This window comes from Otolemur garnettii, unplaced genomic scaffold, assembly GCF_000181295.1.
Source record: "Otolemur garnettii isolate 467f Iridium unplaced genomic scaffold, OtoGar3 scaffold00147, whole genome shotgun sequence".
Classification (NCBI taxonomy): Eukaryota; Metazoa; Chordata; class Mammalia; order Primates; family Galagidae; genus Otolemur; species Otolemur garnettii.
In genome coordinates this window covers 1,965,590-1,985,346 of record NW_003852542.1, presented here as the reverse complement: position 1 = coordinate 1,985,346, position 19,757 = coordinate 1,965,590, and the positions used below count along the sequence as shown (strand labels likewise).

The window sequence follows — 19,757 nt, the reverse complement described above, 5'->3', positions numbered from 1 at the left end:
GGCAGGGACCAGCTGTATGTAACAGTGGGACACTTCACTACAGTTGTGTTATAGAAGGAGCTGTTCTTGTCTGAAATAGGAATCATTCCTTTTAAGTTCTCCTTCCCTCTCACCCAGGCTTTTTATATCGAACTCCTTGGCCTCAGTGGAAGGCACTTTACAGCCCTGTGTGCTGAGTCCTGCCTCCAGAAATTCTCCTAATGTGCTTCTCCCTGGTTCAGGGCCCAGAAAACACAGCTTGGTCCCCTGAGCAGCTGGCTCTCAGCACCCTCCACCCTGCCATCCACAGAACACCAATAACCACATTAACTTTCCTCTTGTGAACCTTTTTACAGCCTCAGCACCTCTTTCCCCCAAATCTTCAAACTACCATCAGGGACTTTCACCACGCCTTTGCTAATACAGCTCACCTCTCAACCACTGTATCTTCCCAAACACTACAAGACTGCCTTTCCTCTACCAGCCAAATGTAGATCCCTACTCCACATTTGGTTTGGGGAAGGGGATGAGGGCACCCGGAAACACGAAGGCAATCTGCTGAATTCACCCTGAAAAGAAATGTCTGACAAATTTAATCTTTCAGGTCTGAGTAATAATGAGAAATCTACACAATAAGAGAGTGTGATGTGAGAAGGGAGGAAGGAGCATAGTTTTGAAAAGGGCTAGATGGAAAAGATAAAAACAAATGCTCACATCATAATATCCCAAAGACCAGTGATTATTTCAAACCTCCTCCATGTGATTTGCTACTGCTAAGCGCATCACCACACCCTATGTTCCAAACACTCAGCTTACACTCTTGGACCCTAGGTCCCTCTCCCTGGATCTGCTGGGCCACATGAGGTTGGAGTCTATCCACTTGCCCCCTATCTAGAGACTCTCCCTGTGTACCCCAGGAAATTACAGAGAAGCACTCTCTCCCTTCCTCCCTCCACCCCCCTTCTCTTTTTCCAAGGCCTAAGCTCTAAGTAAGTTAAAAATACTTAATGTGGGCCCCACAGGTGAGTTTACACATGTGAATGTGTCTTTGTGTGTGTGTGTGTGGTGTGAGAATTTTCTGGGCCAAGATTCACCATTTTTTACATCAGATTTTCAAAGGGAGCCCTTTCAAAAGACAAGGAACCACTGACTGATCCACAAGCTGTTCTGTACAGTCGCATGGGTGATGAGCAGGGTGGACTGGAGGGAGGAATGGGGATGCTTGCACAGCCATGGCATTCAGGACCTGGCACAGTACCTTGGAAGCGGCCATCACTGCCGCCGTGGCTGCCACGTTCAAGCCCCGCTTCCCAAAGTGCACAAGGGCATCATAACTTCGGTCTTTTGCTTGGACCAGGCAATCATCGATTTCCTATCAAAGGAAAAACAGAGGCACACTGAATTGGAAGGTGAAACTAAATCTCTATTCTCTTTTCTTTCTGATTGCTGGGCATGGCAGCTTGCCCAATCACTGATTCTCACTGGGCCTGAAAAGCCACAGGCACTTTGAGCATGTGTGTAGATAGGAGGAAGGAGAAACGGCAGAGACACCGAGGAGTAGAAAAGGGAACTCTGAAAAAACAGCAACTTTCTGCGCCAGCAATGTTCTGGAATTGTTTCTAACACCCATTACTCTTCCAGGGAGGCTGTAGGGGGTCCTGGATGTGGACAATCGGCCTGCAATTTTACAAATAGCTGCTTAAGAAGACACTGAAAGAACTTGGGGTGCAGAGAATGCCAAGAATTGAGCTTGTACCCTTACACCTGCTACTAACTGGCTGTCAAACCTTGGCGAGTACTCAGCCTCTGTACACATAGTTTTGTCTTCTGAAAAACTAAGATAATGATAACACCTAACTCATGGACTATGATGAAGAGTAAATGAGGGAAGTCCAGGAAAGCATCTAACACAGTGGCTCGTTTCAATGAGTGATAACCTTGTCATCTTCCTTATCTTGAGAAGATAGGTCCTTGTGGTTCTAAAATTCTGTTTATGTTATTTAACTCTAAATCAAACATTGCCCCATGTGTATATCACAGGAGGAACTAGAATGCTGAGAGAAATGTGTTATTTGATAAGGAAGAAATGAATAGTTCTATTCATGTTAGAAATGTTCAAATAAAAGTTGAAATCAGAAGTTGTCCCTTGTCATAAATCAAGGTAAGGGTGAGGAAGGAAACAAGACTGACATCTCCTTTAGGGACCAAAGTCAAGTACTGGTTTAAGTTCAAATTTGGATCAACTCTGGCCTAATCCTTTTGTTTGTTTGGGGTTGTTATATTGTCATTGTTTTAAGAAAATGACCTCAGCCTGTCTGAAGATCAGCACATGAGTGAGTGCATTTCCTTTGCTTTGAGATATACAGGTGGAGTCAGCACCCCCCCTTCAGTTCCCTGATTCTCCCATCGAAGGCTTCCCCAGGAAGCTGGGATGTCAAGTCACAGCATCCACGCTCTAACTGTGACACCACTTCCCTGGACTCTGGAAGTGACTCTTGGTAGCTCTTAAGAGTCAGTCACCTTCATTTTAATGGCAATTACATTGGCAGCTTCAAGGGAAAATGGCGTTTGGAGGAAGGGAAGTAGGAAGAGTAGAGATGTGATAACCAGGTTGAGACAGGGACCCATTCCTCAAAGTGAATGAGACAGGAACTGCTGTGATTCTAGTTCCTAATTTCTAGAAATGTCTATAACAGCCTGCTCATCTATTTGATTTGTTCCCCAAAGCCTTCCCCTAGAAGAAGCCCAAAATATTCAACTTCCAGAAAAAATAGAAATTAATCTATCAAGTCATCTATAGTGCTCCTATTTTATGTTTAAGAACCTTCCCACACAGTTTAGAATGTAATATAACTAATAAATTATACAATGTTGGAATCTTTCAACAATAATTCTTATCTTGGGAATTTACTCTAAGATAATCAATAGAATTAAACTCCACGAACAGTAATATTCAATGCAGAATCATCTGTAACAGAAAAAAATAGAGATAATCTAAATATCCAGCAGTGAAGGAATACTTCTTTTATCATGGGTCATAATGAAGAGTAAACAGAAATGGATTATGAGTAAGTATGTTTAAGATCTCAGAATACAAATACTTTATGTTAAGCTTTTAAAGTATTTTTCTTTTAAATTCTATGTAAAACTTTAAATAGTCTATGTAAAAAACCCTTCTACAAAAGGATGGGGGCTAAAATTCAGTTTAGGGGAATTAAATTGTGAGTGGATTTTTTTTTCTTTCCTTTGTTTCTGTTTATGGAAATGTTTTCCAATAAATAATGATAAATAACATCTTTTAGATAATCTCACCATTTCTAAACATGTCCCAACAATAAACTTAAAAAAAGATTAGAATGAATAACTTGTTGGAAGTAAGTAACAGTCAAACACGCAGTCTCCTGCAATAAAATAATCTGTCCTCTCTGCTTATTGCTTATTTTTTCTCTTGCTGGAAGGAGTGAAAGGCAGAACAGAATAAATTACCTTTTCTTTTGAAGATAGTGTGGGATGTACAAACTTCCTGTACAGGAGGCTGGAGCCTTTTGTGTAGGGAGACAGCAGCCAGGCTACAAATGCTATCTTTAGTTCATAATAGAATGGAAACCTGGAGGGAGATAAGAAGGCACAAGTTCTGTTAGGCTCTTAGCAATGTTACGGTTATGAAGGGCGAGACCAGGTGGGCAGCAAGGATACTCGTCCTGCCCACACACACAGACAGGACTGCCAGGTCCCCATATTCTTCCTTCCACCATCCTTGAAGGTATGCACAAGTATTCATATACACATGTGTGTACACACTCATGGCACAATCCTAAGGCCTCTCTTTGAAAGCTGGTTTATGTTTTCTTTTGTTGCCAACAGAAACCAGGAAGGCAGGTTGTCTCCAGCAATCTCCCTGTGGCCCTTGCCTAGCAAAGGCTGGTGCTTCCTGTCACATTGTGCTCATGTAGGTGGGAGTTGGGGCTCCAGCTGCAGCCTGTAGGCTCTGAAGACTAGTTGCTACCTGCAGAAGCATCACTCCTCACTCTTGTCCAAGAAGTTATAAACAGCGGGGTGGGGGGGGGGATTACTGCAGGGCGGAGCTGACAAAGAATCTCCAGACTGAGTATAAAAGCCCCCTCCCCTCTTCTTGTCTGTCTATTTGGTCCAAATAGAGGCAGGGACAGAAGCCCAACTTTTGCCAGGTAGGAGAAAAGGGGAATGCTACAGATCTTGATCTTTTTGGTGCCAAAAAGAAAAAAAAAAGTTCAAGGTACAGGTAACATACAATTCTGGAGTTTGAAGTCCTAACCTTGACCCCATTAATTTCTTTGTCCCACAAACACCCGGCACCTGTATGTGCCAGCTTGTGCTAAGCATTAGGGAGACAAAGGGAACAGAGAAGACCGATCCCCTGCCTTCTTGGACTTCCAATTCAGTGGGAAACAGAGAAGATTCTGCCATCTTTGCAATAAGGATGCACTCAGGGAAACAGGCATTAATCAAAAGCAGCGGTTCTCAACCTGTGGGTCGCGACCCACAGGAACTGTATTAAAGGCTTTAGGAAGGTTGAGAACCACTGATGAAAAAGAATATAAACTATCAACCTGAGACTACTGCCATAGTGGGGCTCTGCTGGCCCACACGGTGCCTTTGAAGGTATTAAAAAAAAGCTACCTCCTTCAACTAGAAGCAGCTCTGTGGGCACATGGGATGGCAGGCTGAGCTTGGTCTGGATTTCAGCTCACTCACCTCCTTGGCCAGATAATTTATGCTGTGAATAATCTGCGCAACTAAGTTAGGCAGTCCTGAGACACATGCACCACATCTTTTGTTTTTCTACATTCTGATTCTTTGATTCCTTGGGGCCTTGCTGACTCTAGAGGGACTGACCCTCCCATGATGAGCCAATTCCTAGAGGTGGTAAAGAACTCCCCTGCCAGCACCACTTCCTTATGCAAACCAACCAATCCAGAGCCAAAACTCCAGCCATCTCTACTGGGCTCTCATACCACTATCCACTTGCCCCAGTCACCCCAGGGCTCCCTACAGACAACCAGACATTGCCCTACAACCCAAAGCCCACTGAAATTATTCAAAGGAGCCACCCTCAGGCCTGCTTATTCTGTCTCACTTTTTCCTTCCTTTCTTGTAAACCCCACCACAAAGGCCTCTCATGCTTTTCCTCCGTTTGCCTCCTGATTGACCCCAGTGTGCCTTGAGTGAATGTGCTTTGTATCCTTTTTTGAGGGATCTGTGAGTATAAACACTTCTCCATTCATGACAATCATTTCTGTGCCGGCTTGTCTTACTAAAGCCCATTCAAACAAATCCTAGGTATCCTTAAAGCATGATGCTATGAGGGAGAAGACCACCTGTGCTAGTCTGAGAGCTCAGAAAAGTAAATCCTTCCCTGCATCCTCCCCAGATAAGGAAGCCGAAAGTAAGAAGGAGCAATTTCTAGCCAGTCATTCCAGGGCCCTTTTACTCTCACACAGAACCCCCACCCACCCCCCAACTCACCAGCAGCCCCACCCACTTCTCTTTCCTCATCAAGGCCTCCTGGCCTGTGCCTTCACCTCCCTTATGCACCTCCCGAATATTTCCTCAGCAGTTAGAAGGTACTTTCATGGCAAGACTGATCATGTTTCACAGCCAGAAAGGAGAGGGGCTGAAAGAACAGAGGTGCGATTCTCCCACACTTGAACACTCTGATGAGTAATAATGGAGGAACTTTTGTTTTCAAAACAAGTACTTGCTGGCCCCAAGGGGAAAAGCAAATGAATGTGGCAAGCTCAAACACAAACACAAGACACACGGTAACCCCAGGGGCATCTGTCACACTGCAGCTCCTTCATTTACGACACAAAGGACATATTTTAAAAAATAGGTCATGCATGCACATAGTTTTAAAAATTCTAAAACTTCAAAAGATAGACAACACCTACCCCCTGCTGTCTAGTCCCATTTCTAAAAGCAAAACATCATCAGTTACCTCTGCACCCTTCAGGAAGTGGACCAGGGCTAGGCATATCTATCATGCAGGTACATGACCTCCTTCACCACTGCCCATACACACACAGTAGTGCTCTATTCACCCTCTCCCTACACCTTGTTTCATCCTAGTACACACATAATTAACAGCATACCTCAGGGATTATCTCATACCAGTCTAGGAAGGGCTGCCTCTTGCACCTCTCTCTCTCTCTCTCTCCAGACACATTGAAATGCAGTGGTGCAATCGCAGTTCACTGTAACCTCAAACTCCTGGGCTCAAGCAGTCCTGTCACCACAGCCTCTCAAGTATTAATAGCTGGGACCACATGTATATGACACCATACCTGGCTAATTTTTTTAACTGTTTTTGTAAAGACCGAGTCTTGCTATGTTACCCAGGGTGGTCTTAAACTCCTAGCCTCAAGAGATCCTGCCACCTAGGCCTCCCAAAGTGTTGGAATTATAGGGGTGAGCCACCACCCTTAGCCACCTCACTTTTCTTAATGGCTACATGCCAGCACAATGGCATCTGCTCAGGCTCCGTGAATGGAGCTGGTTACAATGTTTGGCTACTACAGCAGAGCTGTAAGTAAACCTCCAATGTTTCCTTAGCGTAAATACCTAGAAGTGGAACTTCTGTGTGTACTTTCTTTCTAGACCAAGGTTGCACCTCCACATGAACATGAATATGGGAGCCGGATTCTCCACAGTCACACCCTCGGAGTGTATGGCAGGGCCTGCCCCAGGCTATGAAGTTAGGGCTTCTGGGATGAGTGTGCATATTAGATCCTGCATGGTCCTTCTGGACTGTCTGGCCAGCCTGAGAAAAAGGCAGCCCTCTTTTGGATTCTTTGGGTTCTTTCCGATGTCTCTCAGCCACACTGATGCAGCTTTCAAAAGCCCCCTACCTCCTAATCTTCTGGCATCTCCAGTGACAAACCAGAGAAGCAGATTTCATTAGGGGTGGCCTCCAGACGGGCCTGCTTGGGTGCTGCCCTCCAGAGGAACTCTGCATTCCATTCCCCTGTCCATGCTTTGAAGGTGTCTGGAGCAAGGGAAATCAGTTGGTTATAGCAGAATCTCAACCAAATTGATTTGTTCCATGGGTAGAAAAGTGGCATAAGTATCCAGAGAGGAACAAAGGAAGCTGATTCAGCCCAATGACCTTCCCAGGACTGGTTAAAATTAGGTTTTGGGGGTTTTTTTTGAGGTTTTTCTAGGTAGCAAAACCAGAATCTCAAGACTTTATCTTACTGTTAACAACAATTATATTTTCTTTTAATTTCTTTCATCAAGCTTTTTTCCTGCCCCACATGTGGACTCAAAGATAACCACTGGCTTATTGAGTGAGTCACTGTTTTACTGACTTGTTCAGCTGGGAAAATTCTACTGAAAAACCATAAGGTGAAAGGTATGTGCTGAGCAGTCAGGGAAACCAAAGCGAGCTGAAACATATCCTTGCCCTTAGAGGTTTCTGATCAAGTCGGAGAGCTAAGACAAGTACATTGAGCCCATCAGCAGTGGTACAAGGGAAGTATGAAAAAGGTCCCAGTGGGGGACAAGGGCTTTCTCTCCCTCCAAATTTTCCTCTGTTTCTCACCAGCATATACCCCAGAATTTTTCTTACTATTTACTTGGCATCATCTCAACTTCAGTAGGTCCAAACAAACCTCTCCAAAGTTTCTAAAGGTTACCCTTTGGTGGGTGAGGGCCCTCTGCAGGGATGCAGAGTCAGATGAAGAAATGACCTTAAGATTGAGTAGGCCTTAAGTCTGAGAGAGTGGAAGAAGTCTGAGTGTCAGATGACTGTAGGGTTGGATTATGTCTGCCACATGAGAAATTTCCTTGGGATGCCAGCTGACCCATAGCATATGGTATCAAAATAAGCTGGGAGCTGCTATTCGACTCTAAAGCCTCTCCTTGGAGCATAAGTGGGAAACCTCTCCAGTGTGAAAGAGATGTCTTGTCTAGGAGTAAGGGTTGTATACATATTTTTCTTTTCTTTTTTTTTTTGAGATAGAGTCTCAAGCTGTCACCCTGGGTAGAGTGCCGTGATGTCACAGCTTAAAGCAATTCTTGGGCTTAAGTGATTCTCTGGCTTAAATGATTCTCTTGCCTCAGCCTCCTAAGTAGCTGGGACCACAGGCACCCACCACAATGCCAAGCTATTTTTTGGTTGCAGCCGTCATTGTTGTTGTTGTTGTTGTTTTTTGGGTGTGCCCAGGCTGGATTCGAACCTGCCACCTTAGGTGTATGTGGCTGGCACCTTAGCCACTTGAGCCACAGGCACCAAGCCCACATACAAAATTTGTACTCGCAACTATGAGTAGTGGTTATGGTGAGAATGAATGAACTGTTGGAAAAAAACAGTTTTTGTTTTGTCTTGTTTGCTTCTTTTAGAGATAGGCTATTGCTTTGTTGTCCAGATAGGTCTTGAACTCCTGGGCTCCCATCTGGGAGTCTATGTGAGTGTCCCACCATAGACTACTGAGTAGCTGGGAATACAGGCATGTGCCACCATGCCCTCCAAAACTTAGTTTTTAACTGTATTTTTTTTGTGTACTATTTTTTTCCTTTTAAATTGATTTTTTAAATTCAATTATTTATTTATTTTTTGAGACAGAATCTCACTCTATTGCCCTGGATAGAGTGCTATAGTGTCAGAGCTCACAGCAACCTCAAACTCTTGGGCTTCAGCAGTCCTCTTGCCTTAGCCTCCCAAGTAGCTGGGACTATAAGCACCAGCCACAACTTCTAGTGAGTTTTTCTATTTTTAGTAGAGCTGGGGTCTCGCTTTTGCTCAGGCTGGTCTTAAACTCCTGAGTGCAAGGCATCCACCTGCCTCATCCTCAGTGCTAGGATTACACTCCTGCCCACCGTTTGTTCCCTTTTTAACACATGAATACTTCCTTACCAACTCCATTAATTGAGCAACTGTGTCTGTCTTGTTCATTACTATATTGCCAGTACCTTTAACAATACTTGCTCAATTCATTCAATAAATATTTACTAGAAGAGCAAATTTCATAGACTAACTTACCAAAAATGTTCCAATTAATATTCTTGCACTTACGTCTCTGGCTTGAGATGAGGTTTGAGCCCCTCAAGGGGATTTCAGCCCCTTCCTATTTATACCTTGCCATTAGACAAAATTGTCCTTTAAATTGTTTCAATTTCTGGAGTACTTACCAACAAAGGAAGATGTCTGTGAATGTCTCTGCTGTGGTGAAAAGTGCAAATATAATCCAGTACATCATCCATTTGACCTATCGAAAGAGGAAGCAACAAAGCTAGTGGAAAGGATCAAGGAAAAATGGCTGTCCACCATCCAAAAGAACAACATCCCAGACGGAGGTTGCTGAGGCATGTTCAGGCAGCGCAGTGCATTTTAACCCTTTTACCCCATCCTTCCCCAGCTCATGTCCAATTCTACCCCAGACTTTGGGGCTGGAAGCAACAAGCTGTTCCTCAAATGACCCAGGCTCAAGATCAAATTAGATCTCTTCAATACCCCTCAGGTAAACCAGGGAGATCTGAAGACCAGGGATTCAGTCAGGCCATTTTTCCAGGACTAACATCATATGAGTAAACATACCCTGGAATGAAGTTTCACCAGGCCAGGCTCTGGGATAGAATGGTAAAAATTTTCACTGGTCACTAAGAATCCTTTCTTGTTGAGAAGGCCCCAGGGCCCCTTGTAAAAACTGATCTTTCTTTAAATCTCCCCCATGTGACCATCCTTTTCCATTTCTATTGCTTCTCTCTCCTAATTAAGGCCTGTCTCTTTAAACGCTTCAAGATTCTCCTGTTTCCCCCTCGCCTTTCCCCTCACCAACCCTTTCCACATTCCATACTAATCTCCTCAAAGGTATAAACTCATCATACTACCTTCTTATTTACATTCTTCCCGACTACAGAATAAAATTCAAATTCCTTAGTCTGCTCCTTCCAGCTTCCAGTAATGATGGAGTAGCCTGTGTTTGACTGATCCTCCCACCTATGGTGATAAGCTCTAAACAAAATATTTCAAAACAGTTATTGGAAGGCAGTGGAGAACAATCAAAATGTGGCAGAGGCTGGAAAGGATCCAACCCTTGACATAAGGGAACAATGGGTTAGATCCAAGCTGATGTGGCTGAGCACAATCCCCAGTCTGCACATCATGGGGCAGTACTTAAACAGAAATCCAGTTTTATGTACCTGGAGGAATTGGAGAATAGAGTTTGAGACTGTCATGGATGTTAGAAATGGAGAGGTAAAAAAACCCCAGAAAGCGAAACCATGAAGGGCCAGGACCCAAAAATCTACATTTAAATTCCCTTCATATCCTTGGCTGGTCTCCCAATTACACGGGAGTAGGTAAAAAGTTCATTCATTTAAAAAACAAAAAAACCTCAAGAAGCTGAAAAGCTGGATATGTTGAACAGTTAAAGATAGATTCCACTTCTGCCCACTGTAGGAGAAACAGAGTTTGGAGTTCAAGTCTTACAAAGTTAGAGGGGCTTGATAAACATTTTGGAGTTTCTAGTGAAACATCTGAAGGATAACACTTAGCAGTAAAAACTATATCCCAACCTTATGAGACCAGCTCTATGACTAAGGATAAAATTAAATTATAGGTGCGTCAAAAAAACGCACCTATACGCACGTGGTGTCATAGTACCACTCGCAGGTCACAGTACCTAGCGCGGGTCATAGTACCACATGCAGGTGTTAGTACCGCTGACAGGTGTTAGCACCGCGTGGGTCTGAGTACCATAGGCGGGTCATAGTACCGCATGCAGGTGTTAGTACTGTTCACGGGTGTTAGTACACATGCAGGTATTATTAGTACTGAGCGCAGGTCACAGTACCGCTCGCAGGTCTTAGTACCACAGTCAGGTCTTAGTATTGTGCGTGGGTATTAATACCGCACGCGGGTCATGGTACTGCTTGCGGGTCTTAGTACTGCACCCTAGCTGTCACAGGATCAAGGTAACATGCCTGAATTCAACTGCTGCAAGAACAAAGCTCAACATTATTCAAAAGAAGGGAATACAAATCTGGAGTTTCTACAATGCATCATACACAAAGTCCAGTATATAATAAAAAACTGTACTGTACATATGAGGGAATAGGAAAATACAACAATCTACGGTTATGAGGAAAATCAGTCAATAGAAACAAATCCACAGATGACCTAGATCTTAGAATTAGCAGACGAGGGCTGTAAACAGCATATTATGTGATAAGACAACTGGATATTTACATGTAAAAGAATGAAGTTGGACTTATCACATATCCCAAATTTCACTTAAAATTGATCAAAGACTTAAATGTAAGAGATAAAACTATAAAACAGCTACAAGAAAACGCAGGAATAAATTTTTCTGACCTCAGATTAGGTACTAATTTCCTATGCACAACACCAAAAAGCACATACAACAAAAGAAAAAAATAGACAAATTAGATTTCATCAAAATTAAAACCTTTTCTGCTTCAAAGGGCATGATCAAGAAAGTAAAAAGATAACCCACAAAATAGTAGAAAACATTTACTCATCATGTATCTTATAAGGCATTTATATCACATATAGAGAGAACTCTTACAACCCAGCAATAAAAGGATAAATAACCCAATTAAAAATATTAAAGAAACTGAATCAATAATGAATAAATACAATGTTCATTTGTAATAAAAATTCTCAGTAAAGTAGGAATAAAGGGGAACCTCCTCAAATTGATAAAGAACATCTACAAAAGACCCCTACAGCTAACATAATACTTATGGTGAGAAAATAGATGCCTTTCTCCGAAGATTGGGAATAAGGAAAAGATGCTCTTTCCCATCACTTCTATTCTATATAATGATTGAAATATTACATAACACAATATGACAAGGAACAAAAGAAAAGATATACACACTCAGAAGAAAAAAGAAAATCATCATCACAGATGGCATGCCTATCTATGTAGAAAATCCCAAAGAACTGACAAAAAAAAATGCCCTCCTGGAAGTAATAAGTGATTATAGTGAGGTTTCAGGAGGTTGTAGCAAGAGTACCATATAAAAGTCAACTGTTTCTTTCCTATATATCAGCAATGAACAACTGGAACTTGAAATAAAAAAACACCAGTAACATTAGCACCTTCCAAAATCAAATTACTTAGAAATACCACATATATCTAAAAATAGGTGTATAATGTTTATAGAGGGAAAGTACAAAATTCTGATGAAAGAAATCAAGAAAGCTAAATAAATGGAGAGATATTCCATGTTCATGGATAAGAGAATTCAATATTGTAAAAATGTCAGTTCTTCACAAATTGATATATAGATTTACTGAGACCCCAATCAAAATCTCAGAAAGTTATTTTATGGACATCAACAAACCAACTGGAAAGTTTATATGGAATGGAAAAGACCCAGAATAGTTAACATAACATCACAGAAGAAAAACAGATTTGAAAAAAGACTAACACTAGCAACTTCATGACTTACTATAAAGCAACAATAATCAAGACTGTGTGGTATTGGTGGGGAAAAAAAAAAAAAACCAGACAAACAGACCAATGGAACAAAACATAGATCCCAGAAAAAGACCTAGAAAAATATAGTCTTTTAATCTTTGACAAAGGAGAAAGGGTAATTGAATGAAGAAAAGACAGTCCTTTTAAAAAACACTGCTGCTGAAACAATATGACATCCATTTGACCTTTGACAAAGGAGAAAGGGCAATTTAATGAAGAAAAGATAGTCTTTTAAACAAATTGATGTTGGAGTAATTTGATATGCATATCCATATGCAACAATAATAGATGAATATAGGCACTGAACTTACATCTTTCATAAAAATTAACTCAAAAGTAGATCATAGATCTAAATGCAAACACAAAGCTATAAAATTTGCTGGGCATGGTGGCTCACTTATAATCCCAGCACTTTGGGAGGCCAATGTGGAGGATTACTTGAGGCCAGGAGCATGTACCTATTGTCCCAGCTACTCAGAAGGCAAAGGCTCATGCCTATAATCCCAGACTCTGGGTGGCTGAGGTGGGTGAATCCCTTGAGCTCAGGAGTTGGAGACCAGCCTAAGCAAGAGTGAGACCCTGTCACTACAAAAAATAGGAAAATTAGCTGGGTGTTGAGGTGGGCACCTGTAGTCCCAGCTACTTGGGAGGCTAAGGCAGGAGAAAACCTGAACCCCAGGAGTTTGAGGTTTCTATGAGCTAGGCTGACCCCACAGCACTCTGCGCAGGTGACAGAGTGAGAAGAAAAGAAGGAAGGAATGAAGGGAGGGAGGCAGGGAAGGAATAAATGTATACTTGACACAGTAAATAGAGTTATCAAGATTAAAGTCAAGATTGGAAAATAACAACACTATGGTGCTGAATACTATGGAACAGCATCAAACAGTTTAACATATATGTAATAGGAATTCCAGATGAAGAGAAACAAGAGAATGGGATATTTAAAAAAAAAATTTTTTTTTTGATAGGTTCTTACTCTGTCACCCAGGAGAAAGTACAGTGGCATGTTCATAGCTCACTGCAGCCTTGAACACCTGGATTCAAATGATTCTTTTGCCTCAGCCTCAAAAGAGCTGGGACTATAGGCATGTACCATCACATGTAGCTAATTTTTATATTTCTTAGAGATGAGAGCTCACTATGTTGCTCAAGCTGGTATCAAACTCCTGGCCTTAAAATCCTTGCCTTGGCCTTCCAATGTTCTGGGATTATAAGCATGAACCACCATAAATGGACTGAACATAAAAATTATTTGAAGAAATATTAGCTAAAATTTCCAAAATTTGATCAAAAACAACAAACCTGCAGAACCAAAAAGCTCAGTGAATCCCAAGCAAGACAAATACACAGAACCATACCTAGGTATACTATAGTAAAACTGCTAAAAAAAGAAAATCCTAAAACAGAAAAGAAGGAAAGACACATTATACACAGAGAAATGACAACAAGAATGACAGCTAACTTTTCAACTAAAACAATGCATATTAGAAAAAATGGAATGACATCTTTAACGTATTAAAAGGGGGGGAAAGTCAACCTGGAATTCTACCAACGAAAACATTTTTCAAAAATGAAGGTTGTTCTGGTGAATCTCCTTCATCTTTGTGAGTCTAAAATATGTAACTCAATGGATTAAAGATCTTTTCTATCCATAAAAAACAAGGTAGGTTTTGCCCACCAAAAGTAACTACTGTCTGAGACATCATGCACTGCCAAGGACAGGCTCCTTAGCAGAAGGCAAATAAGACCTTGTACAGCTATAAAGTCCATAGCAGGATGGGGCTTAGGACCCAGAAATTCTCCCACAGTAGTATCCAACACACTGCAAGGAGCATGAATTCCCTCTCTATAAGGACTTTTCTTTTTAATATTCACACCACACTTTGGTATCCTCAATAAAAATCAAAGGACAATGACAGTAACAATAAAAAAATCTTTCTTGACCCAACTCTTAGCTGCAAACTTCTCCAGTGAGTCATCTGTACTTGCAATGCTTAATTCCTCAGCAACCACGTGTTCAGTGCACTGCATCCACCACATCAAAACTGCTCTCACTGGGGCTTCTACTTTGTAACATACGTCAAGGGAGCATAAGGGATCTCCTTTCTGTGTTTTATTTTATTTGCTTGACTTTTCAGCTGGATGTGAAACAATCACTTCCTGGAAAGCTCTCCCAACAACAATTGGCTTGGTTTCTCTCTTGCCTTTCTGGTTAATTCTTCTCAATCTCTTCATTCCTCCCACCCCCATGCTCTGTTCTAGACTGTTTATAACTCTAGGCTAGACAGTGTCCCTGAGGAAAACTGCATTCCTCACCTAACACAGTCAACCAAAGTTCTATTACTTGGGGAGGGAGAGGGAGAGAGACTCACTCTAAGAGTCTAAAGTGCCATGGCCTCAGCCTAGCTCACAGCAACTTCAAACTCTTGGGTTCAAGTGATCCTCCTGTCTCATCCTTTTGAGTAGCTGGGACTAAAGGTGATTGGCATAACACCTGGCTGATTTTTCTATTTTTAGTGGAGACAGGGTCTCACTCTTTTTTTTTTTTTTTTTTTTTAGGATTTACTTTCTTTCTTTTTTTTTTCTTTTTCTTTTCTTTTATTTATTTATTTTTTTTATTGAATGGTAACTATGTACATTAATGCACTTCTGGGGTACAGTGTGGGGTTTTCACATGCAATCTGAAATACTTCCATCAAAAAAATATGGAACGCTTCACGAATTTGCGTGTCATCCTTGTGCAGGGGCCATGCTAATCTTCTCTGTATCGTTCCAATTTTAGTATATGTGCTGCCGAAGCAAGCACCAGGGACTCACTCTTACTTAAGCTGGCCTTGAACTTCTGAGCTCACGGGATCCTTCTGCCTCAGCCTCCCAGAGTGCTAGGATTACAGGTGTAAGCCACTGTGTCCAGCCAATAAGCCTAAATCACTTCCTCCTATTTCTCTTTAATCTATCTTTTCTTCTACATTCCTCTCTACTATATCCTTACTTCAGACCACCAACATATCCTGTCTAGAACAGAATTACAGCCTTATACTTGGTTTGTATAACTCTGTTCCCTTGTTAATATTTCCTCCAAGTTCCAGTCAAAATGAATCTTTTTAATCCAAATCGAATGATTCTCTTTCCTAGCTTAAAAACTTCAGTAGTTCCTTATTGTTGAGATAAAGCCCAAATTCCTTAAATTGGCTTACAAGGCCTTGTATGAACTGGCACCTAATACTTTCCATAGAAAGCTCTGCTCCTTCCCTATACTCTCAAGTTTTCTACTTCAGCCATAATGCACCTTTTTCAATTTCCTGAACAGGAGATACTCTTTGCTTCCAGATTTCAGTCTTTAAATCTCAGCTGAAACAATGCTTCCTCTACTAAGTCCCCAAAGATTATGTAAGTACTCTCTTTTTTTCTTCCTTCTACTGTGTCACACATGTTCCCTGTCATAACATGTATTATACTGCTTTTAAATTATCTGTTTAGAGAGGATCCAAGATGGCTGACTGGAGATATCACTTGCTGGACCCTCTCAGTGGGAAGGCAGGATGTCAGACAGAAGAGAGGAGAGAAGAATCACAGGTCAGTTATGGACCACAAAGAAAGAAGTCAGAGACAGCTAGAGACCCTACAGAGAAAAACGTGATGCTGAGAAGTAAGAAGATAAAGAGAAGATATCAGTATGGATCAAACCCAGAAAGGGTCAGAACCCGGTGAAGGGATAAAGGGACATCCCCCTCCCCGTCATAAGTGCCTTAAGTGAACAGCAGGATAACAAGTATACTGAAGGCTTTTCCACCCTATGGGAGCCTAAGAATGGTGGCAAACACAGAATACTGGGGGGTGTGCTAGCAAATCCCAGGAGTCTAGGCAGTCCAAGTGGGGCACCCCCCAGGAAAGTGCCATATGAGGCAGGAGTGCCAGCTTTCGCCCTTGCAGACACTTCCCTCCTGCAATACCTTCTCCATCCACTGCAACCAAGAAGGCAGTGTGAGCTCCAACTGTCCCAGGGCTGCAGACCTCCCCACCTCAGTACAATTTTAAACATAGCAAGAAGCTGGTGAAAAGCTACTTCTTCACAGCAGGAGTTCATCTCAGGCTGAGGTCACCCATTTCTCTTCCCTTGAGGACTTGTGGTGGGACAAGAATGAACAATTTGGGAACTTCTTGCCTGCCAGCGTTTTGTGGGGTGGCTTGCTAGTGGCTCAGATTAACAAGCAGGTCTCAGTACAACCCAGACATGAGATGGGTGTACCCCTACACCCTTCTAGAGGGGAGAAGTCTGGAAGCTGGACTTGGGTGGCAAGGAAGCCTGCATGGTTATATCTGACAGGAGAGTATAGTGGGGTGCCCTGGAACCAGGATCTAGGAGTATGCCTATCCCACCCATTGGAGATCTGCCATATCGGATATGGGGGTGGCATTTGGAGTGAAATAGCCTTGCCCTCAGAGCCATGGCAACTGAATGCCCCACACTCAGCTGTGCCTGAGGCAATTCAGCTGACTGGGTGCTGCAGCTCTTCCCTCCACTCATTACAATAGGGAGGGAAGTTCACAAGTGGCCATTTCTCTCCAGTAGATGCATGCTACAGGCAGAGGTCTCCATGGATAGAGGGGTACATGCCTCTTCCTCCAAAGACTGGTAGTGGAAAAGGGGTGCATAACTTTGGAACTTCCTACCAGCCATAATTTTGTGGAGACACACCCTAGTGGGTCAGAAACATAGACTGTGGAAGGTTTAAAAGCTGGACTGAGTGGTAAGGGAGCACATGTGAATGGAACTGTGTTACAGGAGGCCAAGGAGTGGCGATTTGGGAGAGTGTCCATCTCTCCCTGAAGATAAACTACACTGCTGGTTAAGAGCGAAAAGATTGAGGCTGGGGCCTTAACACTCAGTGTATAGGCCTCTTCCCTGTGAGCAACCCTCATGGTTTGGAGAGCTCATTCTGACCCTTACACCGGTGGTTCCCCCTTGTGGTTGGAAAAGCATTTTCTGAGCCCTGCTGAATCTGCAAAGCCTTTCAGGTTCCAGCAACATAGCCAAAAACTGCCTTCCTCTTCCCTCCACCTCAGTGGTGGTGGAGAACAAGCAGCCCCCTGGGAGCTTTAGGGTCTTTTCTAAAGCTTAGGGCACTCAAGAACATCTGGGGGACCACAGTGTGCCAGAGGTACAAAAGTACATCTTGACAGCTGGTTTTGTCATACAAACACCTACCAATGACATGGAGAACAACTCTATAGTGTATCACAGCATCACCCAACTCAAGCAAACAGAGCATGGCTGATTCGTATTCACAGGTTAGTACTCTCCATATTGGAGATTAAGCTGGGAGACCAAATACAATTCATACTGCTGGGAAGAGGTGAAGACAGCAAGACAAAAACAACTCAAGACCATCAAACCTATTGGAACACACTATAGGCAACTTGGGATCAACCTTCTTCTTGGCATGGTCAGGGATTGATCTTTGGGGACCTGTGCAAAGACCCACAAGCCCAACCCAGTACCCCCAGGACTGGATGAGAAGCCGGATGAGAAGCCAGATGAGAAGGCATCAGCCAAAGAACTCTAGAATATTAAAAAGTCAGAGCAAAAGGACATCCCCAAAAGGAAACAACAGCTCTTTACCAAAGGATGCCAACTAATACAAAAGTATTGAGATTACAGATAAAGAATTTAAAATTTGGATTATAAGGAAGCTCAATGAAATACTAAAGAATATGGAAAATCAACACGAAGAAACTACAAGAACAATACAGGAAATTATAAAAAATTCACTAAAGAAGTTAACTTATTAAAAAAATCACAATTTCTGAAAATAAAAAACTCAAAAAAATATAAAACACAATGAAAAGTCTTTAGAACAGACAAGGCAGAAGAAAGAATCTCAGAGCTTGAAGACAACACCTTTGTAATAGGGCGGTTCCTGTGGCTCAGTGGGTGGGGTGCCGGCCCCATATACCAAGGGTGGAGGGTTCAAACCCACCCCCAGCCAAACTGCAACAAAACAATAGCTGGGGATTGTGGCAGAAGCCTGTAGTTCCAGCTACTCAGGAGGCTGAGGCAAGAGAATCGCCTAAACCCAGGAGTTGGAGATTGCTGTGAGCTGGGTGATGCCACGGCACTCTAACAAGGGTGATAAAGTGAGACTCTGTCTCTACAAAAATAAATAAATAAATATTAAAAAAAAAACCTTTGTAATAAACAAGTCAGTCAAAGATAAATAACAGAGAAATAAGAGGAATGAACAAAGTCTATAAGAAATATGGGATCATGTAAAGGGACCAAACATAAGAATTATAGGTATCCTTGAAGACGAAGAAGTGTTGGAAAACCTATTTGAAGGAATAATTGGAGAGAACTTCTTTGATCTTGCTAGAAATTAAGATATACAGGTATAAAAGGCTCAAAGTTAACTCCTAGAAGATTCATTGAAAAGAGGCAATCACCAGGACACAGTCATGAGGATGGCCAAAGTTAAACTCCGGCATGCTTTAAAATAAAATCATCAGATAATTTACAAAGGAAAATCCATTAGGCCATGTGGAGACTTTTCAACTGAGATCTTACAAGCCAGAAGGGATTGGGGGCCTCATTCTCTGTCTTAAACAAAACAATGGTCAGTCTAGAATTATGTATCCTGCAGAACTAAGTTCCTTCTTATGGAAGGGAGAAATAAAGACCTTTTCAGACAAGCAAACACTGGGAGAATTTATCAATATCAGACTGGCCCTGCAGGAAGTATTCACATCTGTATTATACAATGATCAGCACAACAGACACCCACCCAACGTAAAATCACCTAAAAGCTACAGCTCAGAGCCTATAAATAATAATATCTCAAGAAGTAATAAGGTTCTACCCCACAGGACAAACAGAAATGCATTCTACTTATCAATTCTTCCAAAAAATGTGAATAGCCTGAATTCCTAACTCAAGAGATACTGGCTGGCTGAATGGATAGAAATACACAAACCAAGTATTTTCTGTCTCCAGGAAACATACCTAACCCACAAGGACTCATTCAGACTCATGGTATCAGCATGGAAAAAATATATTCCATGCAAATGAAAACTACAAGAAAGTAGTTATAGCCATTCTCATATCAGGTAATACAGACTTGAAATCAACAATAATAAGGAAAGAATGGCTCGGCACCTGTGGCTCAAGTGGCTAAAGTGCCAGCCACATATACCTAAGGTGGCGGGTTCAAATCCAGCCCAGGCCCACCAAGCAACAATGACGGCTGCAACCAAAAAATAGCCAGGCATCGTGGCGGGCGCATGTGGTCCCAG

General features: G+C 42.2%; 1 protein-coding gene and 1 non-coding gene across 4 annotated transcripts in view; both read right to left on the bottom strand.

Moving 5' to 3' along the window:
* The window catches only part of REEP1 (receptor accessory protein 1), a 124,328-nt gene that overhangs the window by 28,187 nt on the left and 76,384 nt on the right, over positions 1 to 19,757 (bottom strand). For 2 of the 3 annotated variants that reach the window (XM_003799197.2, XM_023518778.1), the window contains exons 2-4: positions 9,148 to 9,224; positions 3,466 to 3,586; positions 1,238 to 1,351 (exon numbers count right to left, since the gene is read on the bottom strand). In XM_003799197.2, coding sequence (XP_003799245.1) covers positions 1,238 to 1,351; positions 3,466 to 3,586; positions 9,148 to 9,224 — 312 coding nt within the window. The remainder of the gene's footprint in view (positions 1 to 1,237; positions 1,352 to 3,465; positions 3,587 to 9,147; positions 9,225 to 19,757) is intronic. The other variant, XM_012811005.1, reaches the window with a different exon arrangement.
* Positions 15,167 to 15,273, bottom strand: LOC111728273. The gene has a single exon (XR_002775617.1). It is a non-coding gene; the product is annotated as a U6 spliceosomal RNA (small nuclear RNA).